Source organism: Mesoplodon mirus (genome assembly GCF_964341445.2).
Source record: "Mesoplodon mirus genome assembly, chromosome: 6".
Lineage (NCBI taxonomy): Eukaryota > Metazoa > Chordata > Mammalia > Artiodactyla > Ziphiidae > Mesoplodon > Mesoplodon mirus.
This window is the reverse complement of record NC_138982.1, coordinates 37,100,156-37,126,888: the sequence shown is the minus strand read 5'-3', so window position 1 is coordinate 37,126,888 and position 26,733 is coordinate 37,100,156. Positions and strand designations below refer to the sequence as shown.

The 26,733-nt window shown below is 40.9% G+C and overlaps 1 protein-coding gene across 1 annotated transcript; it reads right to left on the bottom strand.

The window, feature by feature from the left end:
• Nucleotides 1–528: 528 nt before the first annotated feature.
• Nucleotides 529–26,479, bottom strand: LSG1 (large 60S subunit nuclear export GTPase 1). The gene is made up of 14 exons (XM_082624876.1): nucleotides 26,324–26,479; nucleotides 24,524–24,650; nucleotides 20,425–20,545; nucleotides 20,160–20,246; nucleotides 19,543–19,629; nucleotides 14,455–14,515; nucleotides 13,135–13,311; nucleotides 9,207–9,605; nucleotides 8,675–8,776; nucleotides 8,376–8,528; nucleotides 7,823–7,937; nucleotides 5,140–5,219; nucleotides 3,404–3,577; nucleotides 529–1,898 (listed from the first exon to the last, which is right to left on the bottom strand). The coding sequence occupies exons 1-14, from the start codon at nucleotides 26,420–26,422 to the stop codon at nucleotides 1,719–1,721; spliced, it is 1,962 nt and encodes a 653-aa protein (XP_082481002.1). The 5' UTR covers nucleotides 26,423–26,479; the 3' UTR covers nucleotides 529–1,718.
• Nucleotides 26,480–26,733: the final 254 nt, after the last annotated feature.

The following is a 26,733-nucleotide window of genomic DNA, read 5'->3' as shown; positions in this document are numbered from 1 at the left end:
CACAGGAACCGTGTATTGGGCTGCAGGCGAACTCCAATTAGGCTAAGGAATGTGGAGTGGGTGGGGCATCTGCACAGACATCATCTCTTACCAGCAATACGTGCTAGGAAATTGAGTCAGATACTCTTCACAATTGTTACACACCCATGAATGTTAAATATCAAAGGCATACATCAAGGAATAAGTCCTCACATTTTATGTTCGACTTTTGACAGGGGTATCAAAATAATTCAATGGGGAAGGGCTAGTCTTTTCAACAAATGGTGTTGGGACTACTGGATATCCACATGCAAAAGAATGAAGTTGGTTTGTCCCCTACCTCACACCATATACAAAAATCAACTCTGGCCCAAAGACCTAAATTTAAGAGCTAAAACCCTAAAACTCTTGGGAAAAAACACAGGAGTAAATCTTAGTAACCTTTTATTTGCCAATACTTTCTTAATTATAATACCCAAAGCACAAGCAACCACAGCAAAAAAAGATAAATTTGGACTTCATCAAAATTAAAATTTGGTCAATGAATAATTAATGAACAAAAATTTTTAATTTCCCACATATAACAATTTTCAAATATACCAAATACATTAAGGTCAGTTAAAGGCAAGGCTTCTTTAAAAAAAATTTTTTTTTAACACTTTTTTTTTTTGGCCACACCTCATGGCTTGCAGGATCTTAGTTCCCCCACCAGGGATAGAACCCAGGCCCTTGGCAGTGAAAGCAGAGTCCTAACCACTGGACCACCAGGGAATTCCCAAGGCAAGGCTTCTTAACAGTGAACTTTGGGGACCTGTGAATGTTCTGATACATTTTGCAAAATTGTGTAGGTGGGAATGTGCATTTTTCTAGAGAAAGCATTTATAACTTCCATTAGATTTCCAAAAATATCTGACACAGAAAAAGGTAAGGATCTGAATTAAGGGAATAATGAGGCTCAGAGAGAGAGAGGCAAAAGTAAAGAAGTGAGAGGCTGAAGCAGCCATAGTGTATTATAAAGGTGATTGTAAAAGGTCAACTGCCCTTGTTGGTCAACTACTCCTGATGGTCCTAAGTGCTGAGGACATCAAGGATCCCTACACCTAAAACAAGAACCAGCTGCTTAACTGCTACTTTTCTCACTCACTGTGGGTTTGGCTATAGAAAAACCCACGCTCCCCTCTGGGGAAGAGACTCACGGTGACTTTCAACAGAGGATTATGCTCTTCAAGGGCTTTTAAAAATCACCTGTGCTAGCCCCTATTCCAAGATCTGATATGCCTTCTGCCATATTAGGGGTGTGTTGGGTATGTGTGTGAGATGGAGAATCACAAATCTCATAATGTACTCAAAAATCCATCTAAAATCCCAGCATGTTTTAGTAAATTAAAATTGTTTAAATAATGTGAAATGTCCACATTGCAGTGTAGCTACACAAATAAAAAATCCATGTGGCAATTTAATTTTAATATTTCTTCAAAAAATTCCCAGTTTACAAATTACTATGCATTTGTATATATGTTTACACAAATAAACATACATCATTTATTCCCTCATCTCAGATTCAGCCTCCTACAGGAACAGGTTTCTGGGGCTCCAAGACGACCCTGTTAATTGGAGTTGGTGCTCTGAGGAGCCCCCCGGTCTTCATATCAGCTGTTGGGTGTGAATCACAAGGGCAGGGTCCACCCTATCGCACCACAGATGCACAGTGCAGATGCTACTTCTGTTGCAGCCCAAATTCACGTATCCAGGTGCTTATAGAGTCTACGACTTTTCTCTTTTTTATTTCTGTTGCCATGTTTTTTCCAGGGCTTCCCAGCCCCCGTCTCAGAGCTCACAGTAGCTGCCGTCACCAGGCCACTCCCAGGCTTGTAGCCCATCACAGCCTGGACTCCTTTGGTCAAAGCTCTCACATTTTCCTAGGAAATAAGAGAAAATATTATTGGCAATGTCAGCAGTCTCCTTTACAGGATATGCACAGGATTGCTTATGGAGAACTCCAAGAGAGTGGACTTCCATCTCTCACTGGTCCTCTTTCTCTCCCCATTCCTTAATAAGTTTCTCAGTGTTTTGTCTTCACTCCATTCTCTTTGTCCTCAACTTTGTTTAGTCCATGGCTTCAAACAACATCTATAACTAGGCTCAATACCAGCTATTTTCTGGAAATCTCTATCTTGATATCAAACTTCAACCGGCCACAACCCAAAGTTAGTTAGAAGCTGACTCTCCATTCTTTATTTCGGCCAGTGGTATAAGAATCTGCCCAGCCCTGAAGATGGTACACACTCTGTCTTCCTTATCTATCACATACAGCCAGGCACTAAGTTCTGTGGATTCCACTCTCAAGAACTTTGTACATCATCCCCCCTCTTCTCCATCCCCACTGCTCTAACCCAGGTGTTCATCAGCTTTCACTGGACTTTCACTTTCACTGCAAGACTCCTCAAATCCAGTGTGCACATTTCAATCAGAGTTCTCTATTCTGTATCTCTCTAGTCCTGTCCTCACAGATCTCTGATGGCCACCTGTGGCCTGGGGAATCAAGTTCATATTCCCTCACATGGCACACAAGGCCACCTACAACATGGGCTCTTTACTGAAAAGGTCCACTCTCACATCTTTTTGCCTTCGTTCATGCTACTCCTTCTGCCTGGAAATCTGGCCCTCACTGCTTCTTCCAACTGACACATTTTTATTTGTTCCTCGAAGTCCAGCTTAAATAGCACTTCTTTGCTGTAGTTTAGCAAGGATGTGGAGAAATTAGAACCCTCATACATTGCTGTTGGGGATGTAAAATGGTGCAGCCACTTTTGGAAAGTTTGGAAGTACCTCAACTGTTAAACTTAGAGTTCCCACATGACCCAGCAATCCCACTCCTAATGTATATACCCAAGAGAAATGAAATATATGTCCACACAAACACTTGCACATGAATGTTCATAGCAGCATTATTCATAATAGACAAAAAGTGGAAACAACCCAAATGTCCAACAACTGATAAATGGATAAACAAAATGTGGTCTATCCATTCAATGGAATATTATTTGGCAATAAAAAGGAATACAGTACTGATACATGGGTGAACCTTGAAGCCATTAAGCTAAAGAAGCCAGTCACAAAGGATCACAGAGAGTATGATTCCATTTACATGAAACGTCCAGAATAGACAAATCTTTATATAGAGAAAGTAGCTTAGTGGGTGGCAGGGGTTGGGGACAGAGGGGAGTGGAGAGTGAATGCTAATGGGTACAGGGTTTCTTTCTGGATTGAGTGGTGATGGTTACATAACTCTGCAAATATCCTATAACCTACTGAAACGTATATTTTAAAAGTGTGAATTTTATGGTATGCAAATGTTATTTCAATAAAGCTGTTGAACAAAATGTACTGGATCAGAAGTTAAAAAAAAAACTTTAAAACTTACCTGATGGAAAAAAGTTTTGTCCACTACATTTTCAATCTGATTTGCTTTTTTATTTCTGCGCAGCTGCATTTTTATTTCCCCACCATTTGCTTTTTTCTCTAGGAGTCGCTGGTGTTGATACTGAAAGGTCAGAGGATCTCTTCCAGGAGGAGGATGACAGTACAGGAGTTTACCCTGCAAAGACAACATGCATGGTAACAGCACATCCTCAGGGCCATCTGTGTGAAAGTCCACAGAGGAGGCCTCTCCACGGTGCACCCTCTGATGGAACTTTCGGCCTTTTGACAGCTGAGCTGAGTTTTGGTCACTGCAACTGGAGAGTCCCTACTTACACCCTGATGATGATCCTTAGTGTTCTCGAGGCCTACCTCTTCCCACAGCTCCCACACAAGAACGAAATCTTCCCTGTGCCCCCTTTTACCTTGTTTACCGTACTCTTCAGTGCATGTATATGATTATACTTAAGAGAATATTTTCCAAAACAAAATCCAGGACGTAGTTGGACAGTGTGGCTGTACTAATGGGGACACTGGGCCTGCTGCTGTTGTCCACTGGGTGCCAAGTTTCCTCTTTCCACCGTAAACACTCTAAAAACTGTGGTTGTTTTTAACTCATCTCCCCCACCCTCCATAGTTTTACAAATGGTAAATGAATAAATAATTCATCTATACAAATATTCTATTAACTGTTTTCCTACCGAATTAAAAAAAAAGAGAATATGGCTGCCCTTTTTTCTATGCTCCAAGCTCTGCTGATGGTGTATTGAGAAGAGGACGGAATAAAGTGAAATCCTCACAACCAATTAAGCCCCTGGAATGCTTTTTTGTGGAAAGAAGTAGCTTAATAAATAAAAACTATTGGGGCTAATTAAGTGCCAGGCACTGAGCTCAGTGATGTGCATGTGTGTGTGTGTGTGTCTGTGTCTCCACACACATACACTGTTCTCATTTATTTCCCATAATAATCTCATGGGATAGGTACTATTAATTCCTATTTTACTGATGAAGGAAACCCAAAACTTAGCATGTCCTCACTTGTAATAAGAGAATAACACCTCACAGACTTACATATATTTTTTTTTTTTTTTTGCGGTACACGGGCCTCTCACTGTTGTGGCCTCTCCCGTTGCGGAGCACAGGCTCCGGACGCGCAGGCTCAGCGGCCATGGCTCATGGGCCTAGCTGCTTTGCGGCATGTGAGATCTTCCCGGACCGGGACACGAACCCGTGTCCCCTGCATCAGCAGGCGGACTCTCAACCACTGTGCCACCAGGGAAGCCAAGACTTACATATTTTTAATGAGATGACAAATGTAAAACATTTAGAACTATTCCTAGCAGGGCTAGCTTTGAATAAATGTTAGCTATGATTATTATTGTTACTGGACAAGTGTTGGAAGACAGGTATATAAACAGCTACACTGCAAGGAATACTGTGATATAGCTGCAGTAGGAACACCCAAGGGCTGGAGGAGATGGAAACACTGGAGACATAAATTTATCACCTTCCCTGCGAACAGGTATTCAGAGATCTTCATCTCTGTCATATTATGTCAGTCACTTCTATGATGTATATGATGCTAGCTCTCCTGGATCAAGAATATAATTCCAGTTACGGCACAATATCAATGAGAAGGTATCTCCTTTATAACCCAGCCGGTTGCCATTACCCTAAACATACGCTGTGGAGAAAGAAGACCTACTTATTCCAGAGGAACAAGAAGCAGGGTTCACTTACATTGACATAATCCTTCAGGATGTAGCGTGCAGATCGAGGTTGGTCTGGCTGTCCATGTGCTGTCATGAATCCTCGCATACCTGTGAGGAGAAATGAATTTTGCAAAACCTAAGTTAGAAAATATCACAACAAAGACAACTGAGGTGATGGAAATCTAGCCTTTTCTGTTATTACACTGTGCATTCTTACTTAACCTTAAAAAAAACCCAAATCAATTAATAATGTAGAAAATATTTTGGTTAGCATTACAAAAACATCTGATAATCCAGGAGAATAGACTATATTGTTACATCTGATCTTCTGACAACCACCTAGCAACATGCTGTGACACATTCAACCTCTCTCTACTCCAGTCATTTCTTCTATCTCTCTGATTTTAATTATTGATTCAAGGAGGCTACTTGTACAATGCTATGTTGTCAATATTATTAGCAAAACCCAAAGCAACAGAGCAAGTTTTCTTATTTAATGATATGTCTTCACCTTTTTCAGTTTCCCAAACATAAAACGAAGATCCTTTTAATACTAACTCAAGGGCTTCCCTGGTGGCACAGTGGTTGAGAGTCCGCCTGCCGATGCAGGGGACACAGGTTCGTGCCCCGGTCCGGGAAGATCCCACATGCCGCAGAGCGGCTGGGCCCGTGAGCCATGGCCGCTGAGCCTGCGCGTCCGGAGCCTGTGCTCCGCAACGGGAGAGGCCACAACAGTGAGAGGCCCGCGTACCACAGAAATAAATAAATAAATAAAAATACTACTAACTCAGTTAGAAGGGAGTAGCAGAGCATAGCGGGTAAGAACACAAGCTTTGGCCGACAGGATCAAAACTCAGTTCCCTCCCATACTAGCTGTATGTTGGCTCCTTCAGTTTAAAAGAAAGTATCAATAGTTATAACCGTACACAAAAATACATTTAGGAAAAGGAAAAAAAAATCTAAAGATTAAAAAAAAAAAAAAAGGATTACAGTAAAATAGTTTTTCCCAAATAAAACACCAAACCCAACAAAACTAAGAAGGAAAAACATTGTTGGGCTTCCCTGGTGGCTCAGTGGTTAAGAATCTGCCTACCAATGCAGGGTACATGGGTTTGAGCCCTGGTCCCAGAAGATCCCACATGCCAAGGAGCAACTAAGCCCGTGCACCACAACTACTGAGCCTGCGCTCTAGAGCCCACGAGCCACAACTACTGAGCCCATGCGCTGCAACTACTGAAGACCGTGCACCTAGAGCCCACGCTCCACAAGAGAAGCCACCGCAACGAGAAGCCCGCGCACCGCAAAGAAGAGTAGCCCCCACTCGCCTCAACCAGGGAAAAGCCTGCGCGCAGCAGCAAAGACACAATGCAGCCAAAAAACACCCCCCAAAAAACAAAAAAAAAAAACATTGTTTATTAAAGTCGTTAACTTCTACAGGGCTAAAGAAACCATAAATAAACACTGGGAAAAACATTTGCAGCACAGGTAACAAAGAACTCCTACAAATGATTATGACAAAAACAAATGATGCATAGAAAAAAGTGATTCTCAGAAGACCAAATAGCTAACAAATATATGGACAGATGTTGAATTTCACTAATATTTTAAGAATGTTTAGTCATCTGTTTTTACAAACTGGTTTTGTCCTCACTCTCTTTGATTTCATCAGAGAGAATCAGATGAAAAATCTTAAAAGACTCACATTTCTTTCAGTTTTATCTGGAAATCAAACCAGATGCAAAGTTTAGTGCAAGTCTACCTTTCCCCATCTTTCAGGTTAGCACACTAGAGAGGTCTAGATTAGGAAATCTGGGTTCTCACTGAGGCTATGCCACTGACCAGACACCACCTTGGGCAAGTCATTTCATGCTCTGATTTCAGATTACTTGTCTTAAGAAAAGGGGGATGAGAGGTGGGGGAATCTTTAAGGCCCATTCTTGCCTGTGATTTTGTGACTATAGCAGTCTTGCAACAAGTGCTTAGTATTCGTCCTCTTTAAAGTCGCTCAACTAAAGTAAATTCAAGGTCTGATTTTAACCATATAAGTGTGGTTTATATCAAATCACCTTTCTCTGCCAGTAAATACTCAAACAACCTGAACTCTTTCCCTGCTGGGGGCAATTCCTTACAAAGGCAAGCCACACATGCATGGAAATTTTTTTAACACCGCTTTTTCTTTAGGTAGATATGCGTCTTTCCAGATTACCTTTAAAGCTTGTGTTTAAGGTAAATAAATCACAATGAATTGGAGAAATGACAGACAAAGATAATTCCCATGCAGAAAAAGAAAAAGCCGACATAGCCTTAGATCAGAAGCCCTGTGTCTACACTTGAGTCCTAGGCCTCCCATAGGAAAGGGCCTGAGAGAGGCTGGGAAGATGTGTCTCCCAGGCACTTGATTTCTATGATGAAGACCTGGGGAAGAGGCAAAGGATACAGAGCAGCTCCTTCTCTAACTCTAAAAAACACTTAACACTGACGTAAAATACCACTCAGGCAGTGGCCGGCTCTCCCTCCTTTACTGCTGGACCAAGTCAGCTACCTGGAGGCCACTTGGTGGGCAAGACCAACAGGACAACAAAAATATCAAGGCTGAAAGATGACATGACAAATGCTAAGGAAAAATTCTGAACTTGTACCTTTGCAGAGTATTTCTCTTAGTAGCTATACTATTATCTTTTGTTCATGTTTTAAAATAAATCACAACTCACATCCATAAGCCGTCAACAATTCTTCTGACGTTGGAGGTCGCTGGGGATCTTCATCTTCTCTAGGCTTTATGATGTCAATGCCGTACGTAGCTTCTAAAACACGTCTTGGAATATTCTGGCAAATATAAGATTGTCAAGGAATCCGTTTCTTTGAACTGACCCCCTCCTCCTCCCCTTGGTGTCTTCTAAGAACATGGTATTTCAGCACCTCTGTGACAAAAAAACTTTTCACCTCTCCAAAGAAGTATGACTATTCCTTAAAAGACTTTTCTCCCCTCTTTTAAACAAAGCCTTATGCACAATGATCACTTCCAAATGTATCCTTTAAAAATATTAAAATATTATCTCTGAAACAGACCTTAAAGATGACACATTTTTATGTAAATACACTATAGATTTGTGAGATGACCCTAATTCAGACATAAAGCACCGAGTCTTTGTTTCTAATCCTTACAACTATGTAAAGAGTGATTATTTTTTCCTCCCCTATCTATTACCCAGATTTTTCTTAAGCCCTAATATACACATAACAACCAAAATTTTGGCACAGCACAGAGGATATTAGTGATATAGGTGGGAGGTGATCTCTCATCTGGTCAATCGGGAGGATTCCGCTGCAAATCATCTCGGCTTTGGTAGAGACAAAGGATGGCATCACCAAGCCTGGGCAGTCACATAAGCAGAGGCCAGGTTCCACATAGAGAGTCTGAAAGACAAGTAAGAGGTTTATGCTGGGCATACAGCACAGGAAGGGCAAGAAGAGCAGCACAAGAGTGGCAAAGAACTTCAGAAAACACCCAGAGGGAGGAACTGGCGGAGAAGGAAATACAGAGGCCGATGCTGTAGAAATACCTGAAAATGCTTGGTGTGACCGGGCGTGGCAGACACAGACACCTTCTTGTTGCCCATGATGGTGTTGATTGTCGAACTCTTACCAACGTTTGGGTAGCCCACCTAGAAGGGTGTCAGAAGGAATGTTTACAGTATAAGTTGGCAAGGATAAACAGGATGCCGAAAGCCTACCCTATCCAACAAGCCTATCTAAAGGTAAGAACATTGGACTGGAAGTCTGAAGACAACCCTGAAAGCTCTCATTCTAGTATCTCTTGTAAGTGACGTTGACAGGTAGGGATGAACTGGGAGACTGTAGAAGATAATTAATATGAACAGTGGTGTAACCAATATAAGCCTTGAGAAAGTTCGTTCTTTGAGTTGGGCTTTGCCTGTCACCCAGTCTGCTCCCAGGATGCCCGTGGGCACCAAGAGGGCATCAATGTTCCCTGTGACGCCAGGGCCTGACTGATCTCTGGAGTTCCAGTGTAGCTACCAAAGGATGGGGAATACAGACCCTCACGGAACAATTTTATGACATATTTCATCTTACCAGTCCAACAGTAAGTTGTCCATTCTTCACCTTCTTTCCAGAGTGTAGCTGCTTAAAGATCTCCAGTAATTCCTGCTTCGATACCAGGTGGCTAAAATTGTGTATCTGCCTCTTCTGTGGGGTTTTCCTTCCTTGCGCCTCAGAACGCACAGCACAGCGTTCCTTCCCATCCTGGCCGCGGGCCTGCTCGTCGGGGCTGCCGCCATCTTCTGAGCACGTCTGCCAGTCCTCCTCCTCCTCCTGCCGACAGTCCTCATACTCGCTGTCATCTTCATCACTCCTGGCAACTTCATTAAGTGAAAGATGTTCAGTCTCTTTGTGTAGAGTTTCAGCTTCGTCACAACTGGAGTTTTCAAACTCAGCTGTGATGGCTTCTCCACTGTCTCCGTTTACTTCTCCCTGATGAAATAACAGAAACCACAAAAGTTCAGAAGTGTGTAACAAATGCACTCTTCACTCTGGTGAATAACATTCAGAGTTGGTTATCTAAGATGAACAGAGGACAAGGAAAGTTACGAAGGAGAAAGAAAAAGGGGAATAGAGGGAGAAGACAGCATGAGGATATAACCAAACTTTCAACAGTGGTGTCCTCTGGAGTGGTGGACCTTCACTTTACACAGTTTTGTATTATTTGAACTCTGTACAAATAACATGTATTACTTTTCTAATAGATAACTCTTTTCACCTATTTTTAATAGGTGAGCAAGGGTTTAGAAAAACCTGTATCAAGCTGAACTCCTTGGCAGTACACTTTTTTTGCAATGGGCTGTAGAATAAAACAAAGCATTTCTCATGAACGATAAAACATTTAACAATCTCTTCTCTGCACAAAGCAAGAAGGGTATAATTTGTAATTTGAGCTTCATTGTATACTTGCATTTCAAAGACAGTGGTTTGCATAGTTAAGGAAACTGCTATTCTTTTATAACTGCCTTTAACAAATCATAGCACCATGGAGCATAGGTCCCTGCGTGTGAAGTATGAGAGCAATAAAACTCAACTCTACACATGGAAATTATTCACCAACCAACGATTTCCTTTGGAAAGAGAAAGGTAAAAATCATTTACGATTCATGGGTGTGTTAATCCTTCTGAATTCCTATGGATAACAAAGCAGAAATATGGCAATTTATAGTATTAACAAGCAGTATCAACAAGGGAGAACTGATTCAGATTTAGAAGTGATGGAAACCTATCATTTCCAAATAATCTAGCATTACAATGAGTAGCCACCACAGGAGAGGGCATGATGAACTCAGTTAAATAGGCATCCTACATTTTAGGAAAGAGATATTTAAAAAAATGTCAGGGAAAAAAGGTATGATTTCATTGTCATTCCTGGGAACTCAAAAAGAAATATGGAATTGGAAGCAATTTCTATGATAAATGAGCAATAAATGTAAAGAAGTCACTGTGTGCTCTTCTGCAGAACACAAGAATGTAAGCTGAACATGAATGTGTATTAGGAAAACTAAGGCTAGAAGCAGTTTTGGTTCAGGAAAAATGATAAAGGCAACAAAAGGACTTTGCAGTAGTTACATCAAAAATAGAAAGAAAGAAGGGAAAAGTCAGTCTTTTGGGGGAACACAGTGCAATTTAAGAGATGGCCAAGAGAAAATCAAAGTACTCAATTCAAAAAAATGTCCTATTTTTTTAAAATAAGAAAGGTTAAGCAACCATAGAGAAAGAACCAAACTTCAGATAGGTGAGAAAACAGCAAATATCTATTTTTAGTAAGTTCGTGTTTGACACTCAAATGACAGATGTGATTAGATATATCACAATGGTAGCTGGCTACTTGGCTTGGAAAATCATGAATAACAGATTTCAGAAGACCTGGGAGGAATAAATAGGGTTCAACTTTTAAAAAGGAAGAAAGAATATCTTCCATAAATCATGCCCTGTTAATCCAGAGTCTGACAGGGAAGCAATTCCTCAAGTTAGGAAATTCCTCCAAACAACTCCTCCCCTGACAGCAATGGGAGGCAACAAGGGTTCCCTGAGAACAGATGGTGCAAACAAATCCCACTTCCCTTTGCAATCTACTCCTTGGCTGATAGGTCGGGGAATACCACAGATGTAAAAGATGAAATGAAACACATAAAGTACTCAGAATAGTAGTGCCTGGCTAAGAATAAGTTTTCTATGGGTTAGTTTTTATTAACAGTAATAACAGAATAACTATTGTTATAGCCTTTCAAATACATCTGTATGCATCACACTAAAATGCTTGGTACTGAGCGCTTATCAAGTCCACAAAAGTTCACAGAGCTCTATCCTTGGCTCTGGTCTACTCAACAGCGTTATCAATGACCAGAAAGAATATATAGAAGGGCCAATACAAAACCTGCAGGTAATTCAAAGCTGGAAGAAGAGAAAAGCAAATGACACATGCAAAATGAATTCTACCTTGTTCCCAAATCACTAATATTTAAGAGGAACAGCATGATCCTAAGCTGAGCTAAAACCAAAATGAAAACCTTTTCCCACATGTAAAGACAGGATGAGATCTGCTTAGTAAGTCTTATCTTTTAAATATTTGAGGGATGTGGTTGTTCACAGGTTCAATGAGCCAAGAGCATAAGCTTCTTTGAAAGGGGGTGAATTAACAAAAACTCTGAATTGCTGGGAGTATCCTGATCACAAGAAATAAGAGTGCATGTCCTGGGCAAACCACACCTGGAATACTGTACTCAACCACCTGCCACCCATTTTAGGTGTGTGACACAGGCAGACAGGCGCTCAGGGTGAGGACTGCTCTGGAGGTCATGTCTATAAGGAGCAGGAAAGCAGACAATGTCTCTTCTGCAGAAGAGAGAACACGGGGAGAGAGGAAGAGGCCTCAGATCAAAGGTAGGGAAGCTGACTTAGCTTCACTGGACTAAAGAACTTTCTAACCTTGGAGATAAAAAGGAATGAGACACCTGGTGTCTGCCATTTAAAGCAGTCACAGAGACAGCATGTGACTGCCAGGGAGGTGGAGGGAAGAACTCCTTCACAGAGTTAGAGCTCACTTACTTGTGAGCTCACCAAGGGAGGGTGTTGTATTCATAGCACCCAGCTCAGCACACTAACCAGTCAGTAAACAGTTGATAAATAGAGGTGAGAGGAAAGGAGGTGGAGAGGAAAAGATATGACTTTAAGTCTCTTCCTGCTCTAAGATTCTATTACTAATTTCTTTTCATAGTTGGTTACCATTAATTTTTACTAGAAAATAACTCCTAAACTGTTTCTGTAAAAAGTGGATTAAAAGATACAGAAAATAACATGGTATATCTTAATTTAGGACTACTTCATTTCTTTGTTTTCAAAACAAAGTCAAAAGAGAGTCTAATCAAGTCCAGAGAAGTTACTACATTCAGTTTTATCTGACTTTTTGTTCTGACTTCTCTTAAAAGCAATTACAGGGCTTCCCTGGTGGCGTAGTGGTTGAGAGTCCGCCTGCCGATGCAGGGGACACGGGTTCGTGCCCCGGTCCGGGAGGATCCCACATGCCGCGAAGCGGCTGGGCCCGTGAGCCATGGCCGCTGAGCCTGCGCGTCCAGGGCCTGTGCTCCGCAACGGGAGAGGCCACAACAGTGAGAGGCCCACGTACAGCAAAAAAAAAAAAAAAAAAAAAAAAAAGCAATTACATACAAGGTCAGTATGAAACTTCCTATACAATTTTCTGCCTAAAATTAAAAAAAAATTAAAAATTATAGCTACTATCAGTGTGCATCATAGACCCCTGGGATAGCAGCCTATTTAAAAACCAGAGAAAGCAACCTTGTGGCTTACTTTTCTATAGATCACCCGACTATCACAGCAAAAGAAACAAATAAAACCCAAACATCAACAATAAAAAAATTAAAAAAAAAAAACAGAGCACACTAACAGAAGCCAAAATCCTCCTCCTTGAAACCCAACCTGAAAAAGTCCCCCAGGTTACCTTAGAGTCATCAATCAGTTGAATGGCTTCAGACAAAGCCGACCAGAAAATGACCTTCACATTTTCCTTTTCGAAGAACTCGGCCCAGGCACTCCGCTGCTCGGTAGTCATCAAGTCAGCCTTATTTATCAGAATAACATTCTCCTTGTTGTCATCAATTGTTTTCACATAACATTCCTATGCAAGATAAAGATATTTACATATTTCTCCAAAAGGGGGAAAATTAGGCTAATTATACTGAAGATCCCCAGCTATGACTAAAAGTTTTTACTGTCCCCAGTTTTAAATCATTCCCAATTTAAAGATTTTTAATCATGATACATTCTATGGATCCTTTCAGCAAGCTCTGAAAAGAAATTAGGTCATCTATACTTAGAAAAAATACTCTTCACATAAGAAACTGGAAAGGGTAAAAAGAAATGCTTTCCTGCCCAGTTTAAGTAAAACAGGTTCTTATTTCTTTAAATTATATAGTTCCTCTCTTTAATAATCTTGAATTTTTTTTTTTAAGCAAAGTTAAAGAACTGTATAACTAGATTTGTCGGCCAGCGGGACTATCTTCAAGCCAAGTGATGATAGCTAATAATAATCTTACCTATTAATATAAAAAAAAATTTTTGAAGGCTAAAAGGAAAACAAGACCCAGTGATTAATTCCCAAGCACAGCTCTCCATTAGGAAATAGACCAGAAGTATGAAGCTGAATTAATAAGAGTTTCCCCATTAAGACTGTTATTCACCAGTGGATTTTAAAATAATCAGTACTATTCCTACTCTGGTCCTCAAACAAAAATAGGAATACTTCATGTGTGTTCAGTGTCTTATTAATTGAAAGCCTGTATCACATTATTTCTTGTGATCCTCACACCTTAATGATTACCCCCCTGTGGTGTTTTACAAGCTTAGTTCATTTGTAAAATACTACAGTCGGTAATAACTACGGTGTGAGAAAAGAAAGCTTAGTGGGATGGGTAAGTGAAGGGACTAGGCATATGCTAAAGTAAGCAAAATGCTATTTCAACTAGAGTCTCTTAAAAAATGAGAAACACTGGCAAATGCCTATTAACAAAGTGGCTTCGAAACTAAAAGTAGAAAGTTCAAGTGTTTGTGCCTTCCTGCAGATGGAAACAACTGTTTGAAGAAAACATCTATCTAAACAGTCCCAAAATGCAAGCTCCTGACCTTGGGAGGAGCAGGAGGCCAGATTAAACAAAGCTAGAGGAGGGTGCAAAGGCCTGCCTAGGGTCACTGCTATCGGGGATGCTGTCCTCCCACAGCTGCCCAAGGACTTAAAGTTTGAATCATGTCACATTTTACTTACCAAATCCTCACACCTAAATAGGAGTGGATTTCGAGCATCTACTATCTGGACCACGATATCACTGAAAAACAAATGTGAGATACACCAATCACTGTGAAGTGAAAGGAAATAGTAGCAAACACTTTCCACATATTAAGCACTGATATATTTAACTTTTTAAGGTACAATTATCCCCAGTTTATATACGAAGAGGCTGAAGTTTAGAACAGCTAAGTGGCTTGTTCAAGGTCACCAGCTACTAAGTGAGGGAGCTGGAATGAGAACGCAAGCACTCTGGACCAGAGCTTGTAGTCTCTGATGATGTTTCATTGTTAAAACTTTTATCTGTATCTTCTTGTAAACTCTCCTGGAGAGATCAAAGAGTATTCCAAAGACTTCAATCCAAGGTGAGGTCTACTGTATACTCAGTGCCTAGTTTACACTTGTGTTAAGTAAGGCCTCAAAAACCCCTAATATATCACTTGCTCACAGCTGCCACCATCAAAGCCTATATCTTATTTAAACCTAGGGCTGACATGTGTACATGTAGCAAATCATCATCCACCAGTTCCAAGAATGTGTTTAAATGGTAAAAATACAAAACAGCAAAATATCAACTTAAGTTGCCATAATGAAGCAGGAATGATGAGTCCAACATCTTCCATCACATGTAAGATGATGTAGCGATATGAAAAGTTTCTGCGGCTGACAGCAAGCCCCTCGAATCCCTCACAAATGTAGTGAGGACGACAGCAGCTGAGCACTGTAAGAATAAATACTGCACTTCTCCGGCAGAATCCTCCCTCCCTTCAGACCCTGTGGCTAGGAAAGCTACTTTAAGGGCCAGCTGTGACCGCCACTGGAAGGAAACAAGCTGTGGATGTGCTACCACCAGTCTCCCGCAAATCCGTTTCTGGTCAGCTTTGCCTCAGGTAACTCCTATGCAACTGAAGGAAATGTATTAAATCAAGGTTACCATTTAGGGCAGAGCTTTTGACAAAGTGCATTTTCCTTCAGAACAGTTAAATTTCCAGCATGGTCTTGTGAGTCAAAGAAACTCACAGACCTGCTAATTTATGACAAATTGCTTTTAAGTTCTCGAGTTAAGTGGGTCCTAGTATTTCCTTCTTTAAGGTAATATCTACCACTTTCCAACTGTGAGGATTTAACAGTAAATGCAATGACTGCAAAAAATGGACAAAGCCTAATGAACTAAAATTACAAGGTCCACACACATTATGTCTACCTACCAAACAGGTAGAAAGAATAACCAGCTTAGACACACCAGTAAGAAAAGAAGGAAAGTTTAAGGCAGCTTGCTTCGTGTGCTGAATTACGATGCCTAGATAAGTGCCAGCTATGTACTGGGAAGGGTTGATGCAACACAATGGAAGCGCCTTGTCTTACTGGAATACAGCGTTCTGCCCTCCGTGCCTCGGCAGTTTCCGCCATTTCAATGACATATTATACATCAAATCTTTTCTGATAACTACTCTTGAAATTAAAGAGGCAGATGGCGTAGCTAGCCTGTTACCAAACAGGAGACATCTGCTTTACAGAACATATCAATAAATATTTCCTATTAAAAGACACAGCAGTAGTCACTTTACTGATGTTTCTATGTGACTCAGATCTACTTCTGTGTGATATAAACTATATTCCCTGAGTCAGAAACATGTTCTCTCTTATAAAACCACAGAGAAATATCACAAAAAAGTAAAAGAGCAAGTAATGCTGTAATCCAATAGAAGCTACTAGTTTCAATAGTACAGGCTCACTCTGGGGAAACAAATTGCTTATTTAGGGGAATGAAAAGCAAGGGAAGGGCCTTGCTGTTGTTAAACCTGGAAGAACACATATGGCTACCTCTGTTCCCTCTCAAAGCCTGCAAAACATGAAAGCAAAGACTGGAACTCATCAGGACAAAGAGAAAGAAAGAACAGCAGCTAAGAAATGTCAGCCCAATGAGAAGTGAGCCTGTTCATGCCCCAGAGCTCCGAGAAAGCTCAGGATTAGAAGCATCACGTCTAGCTTTCATGGCAAGAGTGAGGTAGAGGACTGAAATCATTCTCAGCAGGGAGCAATTAGGTCCACGCCCCTGTTCCATTCAGCCAGGCAGCCACACGTCACCCCACAGCCCCTGTGGAGAAAATGAACCCTGGAGAAAATGAACCTGAGAGGCTCCTGAACTGGGACCTCAAGCAAAGGAGAAGGTGGGAAAGAGGTGCTATACTGAAGAGAGGAGGATTAAGCATAACTCTACACCCCAAATTATGGATATGCCCAGCTCCCTTGTATTACACCACCACCTTTAGCCCTGTTCCTGGCAGGAGATAGTCCTCCTCTTTAAGAAACTGACTGATCCTAGGGAAAACACCCGTAGATACTGACATCTTAGCATATTCCAAAAAAATAAAATTGATCCCTGCTCAGTTACTGTACAGTGAAGTTCACCAGTGGGCAAACTCCACCCAAACAAAAGTCCTGTCAATCAGCTTTGTAATGCTCTGTTCTTAAATATGAACGGACAACAAACATCATTTGACATTGGAGGAAGGCCTCTTACATAAAAGTCAGAAACCAGAATAAGTAGGAAAAAAAAAGAATGCAGAGGGAAGACAGACGATAAAGGAAGTAGGAGAAAATCTAGAATTAAATAGTAAACTATAAGTGTGCAAATGGGGGCACTCCCACAAGCATGAGGTTTCAATATTCCATATTGTTACCATTTAACTTTGGAAATAAGAAAACAGACGTTTTCAGCAGTACACATCCCAAATGCTAATGAGGCCCTGAAGGAGAGATTAGCTCACTCTGTTCCCTGGGAGAACCACACTGGGTCTTCCCAAGCCCCATTCAAGCCTGCATGGAGCCCGCGATCAGGAGCAAGCTTCCCCTTTCTTCAGGCTTAGAGATTTGCCTTGCTACTCTGACCTCCTCACATCCCAGGCCAACAGCCCTGTCTGCACCTGAGGGAGCAAGATGCGGGCGGGGGGGGAGGTATATAAGTGACTTAAAAAAGACATAGAGAGAGAGAGATAATTCACATATCATAAGATCCATCTTTTAAAAAGTGTACAGTTCAGTGGTTTTTCGTATATTCACAAAGTGGTGCAACCATCACCACTATCTAATTCCAGATCATCTTCATCACTCTAAAAAGAAATGTAAATAACTTCTACAAATTTAATCCAAGTCCTTTTTCTTAGTAACGGTGCTAAATGTGCTAATATTCTTTCCCAGTTAAAGCACCCTGTTTCCTAATGTTCTTATTGGGTATATTCTATGGACTAAACAAACAAACAAACAAACCCACATCCTAAGGGCTCCTTGTTAAAAGCATCATTTCAAATATAAGGTTCATTTATGATCTCCAAAATTTACAAGCTGCTCATGCAGCTCAATATCAAAAAAACAAACAGCCCAATCCAAAAATGGGCAGAAGACCTAAAAAGACATTTCTCCAAAGAAGATATACAGATTGCCAACAAACACGTGAAAGAATGCTCAACATCATTAATCATTAGAGAAATGCAAATCAAAACTACAATGAGATATCATCTCACACCGGTCAGAATGGCCATCATCAAAACATCTACAAACAATAAATGCTGGAGAGGGTGCGGAGAAAAGGGAACCCTCTTGCACTGTTGGTGGGAATGTAAATTGATATAGATACTATGGAGAACAGTATGGAGGTTCCTTAAAAAACTAAAAATAGAACTACCATATGACCCAGCAATCCCACTACTGGGCATATACCCTGAGAAAAACCATAATTCAAAAAGAGTCATGTACCAAAATGTTCATTGCAGCACTATTTACAATAGCCAAGACATGGAAGCCACCTAAGTGTCCATCAACAGACGAATGGATAAAGAAGATGTGGCACATATATACAATGGAATATTACTCTGCCATAAAAAGAAACAAAATTGAGTTATTTGTAGTGAGGTGGATGACCTAGACTCTGTCATACAGAGTGAAGTAAGTTAGAGAAAAACAAATACTGTATGCTAATACATATACATGGAATCTAAAAAAAAAAAAAAAAAGTCATGAAGAACCTAGGGGCAGGACGGGAATAAAGATGCAGACCTACTAGAGAATGGACTTGAGGACATGGGGAGGGGGAAAGGTAAGCTGTGACAAAGTGAGAGAGTGGCATGGACATATATACACTACCAAACGTAAAATAGATAGATGGGGGAAGCAGCCGCACAGCACAGGGAGATCAGCTCAGTGCTTTGTGACCACCTAGAGGGGTGGGATAGGGAGGGTGGGAGGGAGACGCAAGAGGGAAGAGATATGGGGACATATGTATATGTATAGCTGATTCACTTTGTTATAAGGCAGAAACTAACACACCATTGTACAGCAATTATACTCCAATAAAGATGTTAAAAAAAAGTTCATTTATGGAATCCTTATAAATAATTCATATACTCTTTGACAAAAATAAAAACCTTTTAGCTATCAGGATATGGAAAAGACTTAAAAAATCTCCCAGTCTCAACTTATCAAAGGCATTCTCTTCTTTTCAAAGCCCAGTTAAAACAAATCATTCCTAATTTCCCCCAATACTACTAAAACTGCTCCTTCCTCTGCTCTGACTCAGCCCACTACCCTCTCTCTAATACAATAGGAATCACACTCCAGTTTGTATTTTACTAATACCTTAGTGCAACGATCACGTTTCATCCATCTGTGTGCCCCTGGTGCTTGGTCCTTTGCTTGGCCTCCCCCATAACATATTTGCTCTTTGCAAGCAGACACCTACCCCTTTCCCAGCCATATTTTCCATATTACCGGTAGGAACTCACACACATTTGCTGAAATAACTACAGGCGCTTCAGAACTCATCTTACAGAAAATAGTCACCACTCTTGCAAGTTTATCAATGTGTTTATCTAATAACAAACACCCCTTATATTTAAAAAGAAATATAGTATCTTACTTTCAGATTTTATAATAATTCTCAGTAGCCCTGTGCATAACTTGATCCTGTCCCCTCAGCCCCTCCCTGGGCTCACAAACATATATAACTTCCCAATCTAATAGACCGCCGCCACCACATACTCCTTACACAAAAAGAAAACAGTAACCTACCTTCTTTCAATCACCCTCCAGAGCTGGCGCCAAAAATCCAAATTTCTTTCAAATGGAGTCAATATCAGGTTTTGTTCCTCTTCCAACCTGATTTTAGAATGAGAAGTTTATACCTCTGCCAGTTTATAATAGTAGGGTTCAAGTAGTATAAACACCCAAATTCACTGCATTAAAAAAATAAGTACACAAGTATTAACTGTCAAATGATTTTTATATACTTTCTGCTGAGTCAATATGCAAATTAAATGCAAATTTTATACTTAAGCTTTTTAAGTCCTGAAAGTTTATTTAACGCACAAAGTGACATTTCTCCCAGACATCTCTTCCTGGAAGAATGCTCCAGAGAGCAGAGATCAACTCCAGGGTGACTAATGGCTAGAGAAGGGTATGAAAAGGAGAAAAGGCCAGGAATGGAGCAATCAACTCACCATCTTTGTGCAAGGACACATGTGCACAAAGCAATGCGGTTTGCAGACACACCAATTTGCACTTATAAGATGAAATCTACCATTTCCCTTTTAAAAGAACAAAGCCTTCAAAATGCAAATAGCAATGCAAGCACACTAAAATGCCTAACTCAGAATTTCAAGGCAATCTTCCTGTAGACTAACACTCACCGGACAAGTTGACGTCTCCATTCTAGAAAGCTATCTTTCTCTGCCTGTCTGAGTTCTTCTGCGCTAGTTTTTTGGTCCCACTTTGGTCTGCAACAATCACAAAGGAAAAAAAATTCCAAATGAGTTACCAAAATAATATAGGAGATTGGGATTTAATAATAGCAGCTGAGAAAAGAAAGCAGAAAAACATGAACACCAAATATAAAATTTTATATTTAGTGGCCTTGTTATGCCTTTTAATGTCCTATATTTTTATTCAACTCACCTCCTTGGGATACACAAGAACTGTTTGTTTTCTTCATGGAGTTTCTTAATTCTCTGGTTCTCCTCAAAAGACAGTAGTCCAGTTCTAGCCTCAGGAGGTACAAATTTAATATTAAGCTTCTCTGTTTGTAGGGAAAAAAAAGTACTGTTATTTAAGAGGAAGTATAGAGAGTGAATGTTGGTCATTACTTAGAAAACTAAAAATATAAGCACCTAAAACAGAATTTAAGCTTTCTTGATTTAGATAGATTCCCCTAGTCTTGAATTAATTATAATTTCTAAAGGAAGTTTTCTAGCCACTCCCCCCAAAAGAATACAAGAACAGATCTTTATTAAAACTTTCAAAAGGTCAACCACTTTTTCAAGTACTGATTTTATAAAACTCCACATGTTAAATGCATTTCATGGAAACAGAAGCAATAAGAGTGGGAAGGGATTGTAAACAATCATTACAACCAATCTCTTCATTTTACATGTGGAGAATAATTGTAAGCCAATGGGAGTGAGGGGGGAAGCAAAGATTCAGCAAGGAGACTTACTCCAGTTAGAACTGGTAAACTACTTCACAGCTATAATTTATATGAAATATTTATGAACATCCACAATTAAGCTATATAAGAATTCAAAGGAATAAAAAAACGTCCAGTCTATGTATGAACCAGAGACCTCTGCTCTAGGGCTCTATCCCCCTCAAGTTGCTTCAGGCCCCTCTACTGTACCACACATGGCCACCTAGTCTCCCGGGCAGGTGACTCCACTGAGATAAGCACCTGAGAAGCCAGGTAAGCTCCTTACCAAAATGCCAAGGGGAGGTCCTATCCAAGGATAACAGGACATCTTCAGCAATGTTCCTCTTAACCTTGAAGCAGACTGCAATCTGCTACCCTCATTGGACCACCAATACTGCATGGTCCAGTCACCTAGAGCAGCAGTCCCCAGCCTTTCTGGCACCAGGGACCAGTTTCATGGAAGACAATTTTTCCACGGACTGGCAGGGGGTGGGGGTGGGGTGGGATGCTTCAGGCGGTAATGCGAGCCATGGGGAGCGGCAGATGAAGCTTAGCTCGCTCGCCCACCACTCACCTCCTGCTGTGCGGCCCGGTTCCTAACAGGCCGTGGACTGGTACCTAGGTTGGGGACCCCTGACCTAGAGTACAGCCAATTCAGTCCCCATTCTCATTCATGTCATCCTCAACCAACAGTCAGAATACACATCCCTTTAGCCTCATACTGGATAATTCTTTCACATTAATTCCTCCTTCCAATGGTGATCTCCCACCCAGTGTTCCCACTTTGCTTGGGCCAACCTCTGTAAACGTCTCCAGCCCCTTGATTCTTTCCTCTTCTCCCAGTGTACCACCCAGCTTGTAGCTTCATTTCTTTCCCTATTTGGCTAAAACCACGTGGTCCATCCATTCCACCACTCTCCGACCAAACATCAAATTCCTTAGCCCACTGCACCGAGCCCACTATCCATTCTCATTTTCATTTCAGTAATGATGCTGAGTTCTGCTGGAGGTAATCACACAATAATGCAGCCACCTATCTCTGAACCGTTTTTACTACCAACACTTCTGACACCGAATGTGTGGGTTTTCCCACACCAACAACCAGTTCTCCAACTCTCCAGACACCAACTGGGTGTCCTACAATTCAATTCTATTCTGACACTAACTATCAAGTGACTTCCCCACTTCAGATGCCAAATCTCTGAATGTATTTTTATGGAGGCCCCATAGATTAAATCATTGGCCACTGGTGTGATTAACTCAATCTCCAGGACGTCTCTGCTCCCCAGTGGTTGAGGGAGGAGTTTCTGAAAGTCCCAACCCTCAAATCCCAGGGTTGGTTTCTGTGGCAATCAACCTCCACAAAGAAGTTACCTAGGGGCCCACCGGTCACCTCATTAGCATAAACTCTAGTAAGATTGCAAGGGGCTTATTATGAACGACAAAAGACACTCCTCTCACCCCTACCACTCAAGAAATTACAAGGGTTTTAGAAGCTCTTGTATCAAGGAACCAGAGATGAAGACCAAATATAAATGTATTTCTTATTATATCACAATATCACATCTTCCTCTTACTTGCTGAACCTAAGAAGTGAGTACGGCCTGTGCCATCTTTTAAAGGTAAAGAGTTCCCAGTGAATACTTAGCATTTCTCATTGTTTTGCTCTCCTGTGCAAGGTCAGGGATCCATGTGAGAACCGGCTTAAAAACCATGGACCTCATCTGATTCAAAACGCACTATGTACACACACACACACACACGTACAATTTTGCCTGCAATCTGAGGGGTTCACATCTGAAACTTGTAGCCTCCAGGTTAAATCCCTGTCCCTCTGTGTCCAGGAGACAAGTGCTGTCTGAAGGCCATAGAGAGTTGAGACAAAATTCTATCACTTCTACATTATTAAGGAAAAGGGGAAAAGGCATGACATTAATTTCAATGAGGAATTCTTACCGATTTTTGCAAGGCTTATGGAAACTTCATTATGTAGGTATGACTGCTCAAGTCACTGGTCATTCGTGATCAACTTCACCTCCAGCTCCTCTCCTCTCCCCAGTGGGGCTAAAAATTCCAACTTTCTAATTATCCTTACATTGCTCACAAGACCAACCCCCATCCTGAAGCTATTCAGGGGTCCTCATTAAAATGCAAAAAGACACTCCTCACTCTTCACTTACTCCATCCCCTCCATAAAGTCTGGTTTATTCTAGCTCACTAAAAATCTTGTTCCTAATCTTTTCTCCATTCTTCTACTACTACTATTTCAGTTCTGGCCTGATTCTCTTGCTGTACTAAAGCAATAGTTTCCTAACTACTCTTTCTTCCTCAAAATCCATCAGTGTTCTTTCAAAAAATGTTTCCTACTTGCTTACATCCCTCTAAAGACTCCTTTAAAGTCCTTATTCTCTCCTGGCCCTGGCCCTCCTCCCTAGTGTTTGTGCATCACATCCTGTCCCCATGTACTTTAAGCACCAACAGGGCGAAGCTCCTGTTTTTTTGTGGTTTTTTTTTGCACATTATTTTATTTTATTTGCACATTATTATTTTTGTTTTGTTTTATTTTTTTAATTTTTTTGGGGGGAGGGGATTTTTTTTTATTCACACAGAAAGTCACAAAAATTATAATCACCCTCATCAGTTCCCTCAGTCCATTTTCTGAACACAGTGGACGGCTGCTCAGATCGTAGCTTGAAGTGCTCTGCCTGCCTGTGTATAATGTCCTTGGTCATCTCACCTGCCTGCTAACAGCTACTCATCTTTTAAGACTCAGCCCCAGGGGAAAGCTTGCCCTGACTGGCCCTAGTGTTCCTTCAGATAGAAATGAACACCAACTCCATCTTTTATGACCCTATTCTCTGCTACAGACTTCTTTTGTAGCACCTTAGACAAAATTCTGCAGAAACAAAATTTGTCTTAGTCAACACCATACTTTCAGGAGCCAGTACAACACCTGAGAGTAGCTGGGGCTCAATAAAAGCATTTTGAACAAATGAATGAATCTGCTAAACAACATAATAACACTTATAATAAGAGAAGAGCAATAGAAATGGTAGTTTATAATGCTGTCTCTGTGCCAGGTAGTTTTCTAAGTGCTTAGAAAAAACAAAAACAAAAACAACAAAAAAGGGAAAGCAGTGACTAAAACAAATTACATGCATGGAAAAATTCACTATGATGTGTTAACAAGTGCTTTAAAATACAATTCAAATTGCCTAAGTTACAGCTGCAGGCCCAGGATTTTGCTTCTAACAATGGTATCAGAAAACATTTTCTGGAAAATGCTGGTATTGTCCACTGTAATGTTGACTGGTCTCTTTCCTTATGAGAGACTGAGGTTCTTGAATTTGATATGATGATGGATAACCTGAAGTGTTTTTTAGAGCTGAATTTGAAAACTGTGGCACATTCTGTACCTCCCAGTTGAGTTCATCTCGACCTTCCCACACTGCTTCTGGGATATGTGCCTTTGGTTTAAAGACAGTTCCTTTATGAGTTTGGTATAGGATTGGCAAAACACTTCCAAGCCGACTTATTTGTATATAGTCAGCAAAGACACAAATGTGCTGTAGGCACTCAGCAACAACTTACCAGCTACAAACTCTGTTCCTGCAAGTTCTGCAGTGGCAAGGAAGTCATCCAGGGAGCTCTGTTCAGTCACGGACTGAAGATTAAGACGACCCCAATCATAGCCATCATTGAGTTCACTTGTGTGCAACTATGAATAAAACACAAGGTGGTAATACAGCTGCTCTCTTCTGCTCTTAACATCCAAACTAACTCCCAAGTAACTATTCTATGGTCTTGAGGGTGGTATCAGCCCCTTTAGAGGCAATATTAGTAACAGTTAACATTTAAATGAGCACTTTCTTACCTCACTTTCTTATCCATCTTACAGATGGATAGTTACTCTCCATTTATATTCTCATTTTATTTTCAAAATCTTTTAAGATAAATTTTATTGTATCTCTATTTTACTGATGAGGAAACAGGATTAAATTAGATAAAACAACTTGCCTAGAGTGGCAAGCTAATATGTGGTAGAGGTAAGAACCTGAATCCATATACCATATACTCTGGTCCTGGCAGCCACTGTTAGTCAACTTTTTTTGACGGAGACCCACAGTAAGAAATACATTTCACATAGTGACCCAAATGCTGTGAGAAACTTAGTGATACAACTGTGTACCATTCAGTATAGTAAAATGGAAACAAAGGAATCCTGAAACAAAGTTACTTTATTACATGCCACACAGACTGGTATTTTCTTGAATTCTATTCTGTAGGGTGAAAAACCTGGCTAGTTGAGAGTTACTGAACTGATTTCCAGACACAACCCATAGTTTGATAAGATAAACACCATCCTAAGCTCTACATTCTGTACAGGTGCAAGTAAATGAAAAAATTAAAGGTTAAAAGGCTAGGTGGTTTGCCCAAGGCCACAGAATCAGCAAAAATCAGCATAAGGATTAGAATCCAGTTCTTTAGAATTCATAATCGAATCTTCCCACTACTTCCTAATGGGTATATTAACAACAGGTTGCTTCAAAATCAATTAAAATTACTGGCAATCTAATGTCCAGAGTAACTCTCACCTGATGAATATTGATGAGCTCTGTATGCTGTTTACTCTGCAGATTATACAGATGGAAGTTAGATGGTGTTTAGTGCACATGGATAATTTAGAGACACCTTTGACTTTGCACAGATTCTTACAGAGAACTTCGCGGGTTCTCAAATACATGAGGGAATGAATGTCAAAATGACAAACACAAGTAAAACTACTTCATCCGCTTTACAAGGATACTAAGAATTATGATCGTTCCCAGGCCCAGGGAACTATTAGGCCCGCCAAACTTTGGAGATAAGTTGTTCAGCTTTGAGTGAAACCACTAGGGAATAAAAAGGGTGAAGCAGGAATCTGAGTTATTTTGTACTTCTGGTACCAACCAGCGGCTCTTGGAGGGTCAATTCTTTGAACAAATGAATACAAAAAGTAGTTTTTATGTCTTTCCTGTACGGAAACTTACAAACGCTTTCATGGCTTACAGGGCAAAGACCAAACTTTTATCCTGGCATTCAAGATCTCACTGCACCCTCATCACCACACTGGCCTGCACCTCTGGGCTCTGTGCCTTGCTAGAAGGAGGGCCTGTTAATCTGCCTGGTAGGCTCTAAGGGACTTGAACATTTGCGCATTGTGGTATCCGCGGGGGGCTGGGGGGTCCCAAACCGATCCCCGCGGTTAACGGGGGACGACTGTACTCATCCTTAGAAACCCTATTTTGGCATCATTTCCTCTGGAAAATTTCCCTGTGACCTCTGACCCCAAGCTTCGCAGCTTTCAGACTCTCATAACTAGACAGACTGGGAAAGATGACAAGCTCTTACCCAGGAGTCGGTGTGACGATGGCTACGGCTCCGCTGAACTTGCTGGCGGATAAGAGCCCGACCGAGGGTCCCAGCCTCCGGCGCTCTCCTCCGACCCATAGCTGCCCCGTCGGCCCACGAATTTTCCTCGCCGTACCCGCTCCTGTTTTTTGGATAGTTAGGCGATAGATCTCCGGAAGTGACGTATGAGCTAGCCCAAGTAGTTAAGGCCCGAAGTTGAAGGGAAACACAATAATTGCTTCAAATCGCCACTTATATATGTCATATTTGCCACTATGATGGAAAATAAATGTGAAGTGGTCTGAGGACTTAATTTTCAATATCTTTCTTAGGAATACCTCAAATTTTGATAAGTTGATTAAATTAAAAGAATGGTACCTTCCAAACTTGTGCGTCGGTCTTTAGCGTCC

Coding starts and splice junctions, on each gene's coding strand:
- LSG1 (XM_082624876.1), bottom strand. CDS start 26,422: ATGGGTCGGAGGAGAGCGCCGGAGGCTGGGACCCTCGGTCGGGCTCTT. Junction 20,247..20,424: donor TTCTTGTGTATCCCAAGGAG/GTGAGTTGAATA, acceptor TGATTGTTGCAG/ACCAAAGTGGGACCAAAAAA. Junction 9,606..13,134: donor AACTGATTGATGACTCTAAG/GTAACCTGGGGG, acceptor TTATTTCATCAG/GGAGAAGTAAACGGAGACAG.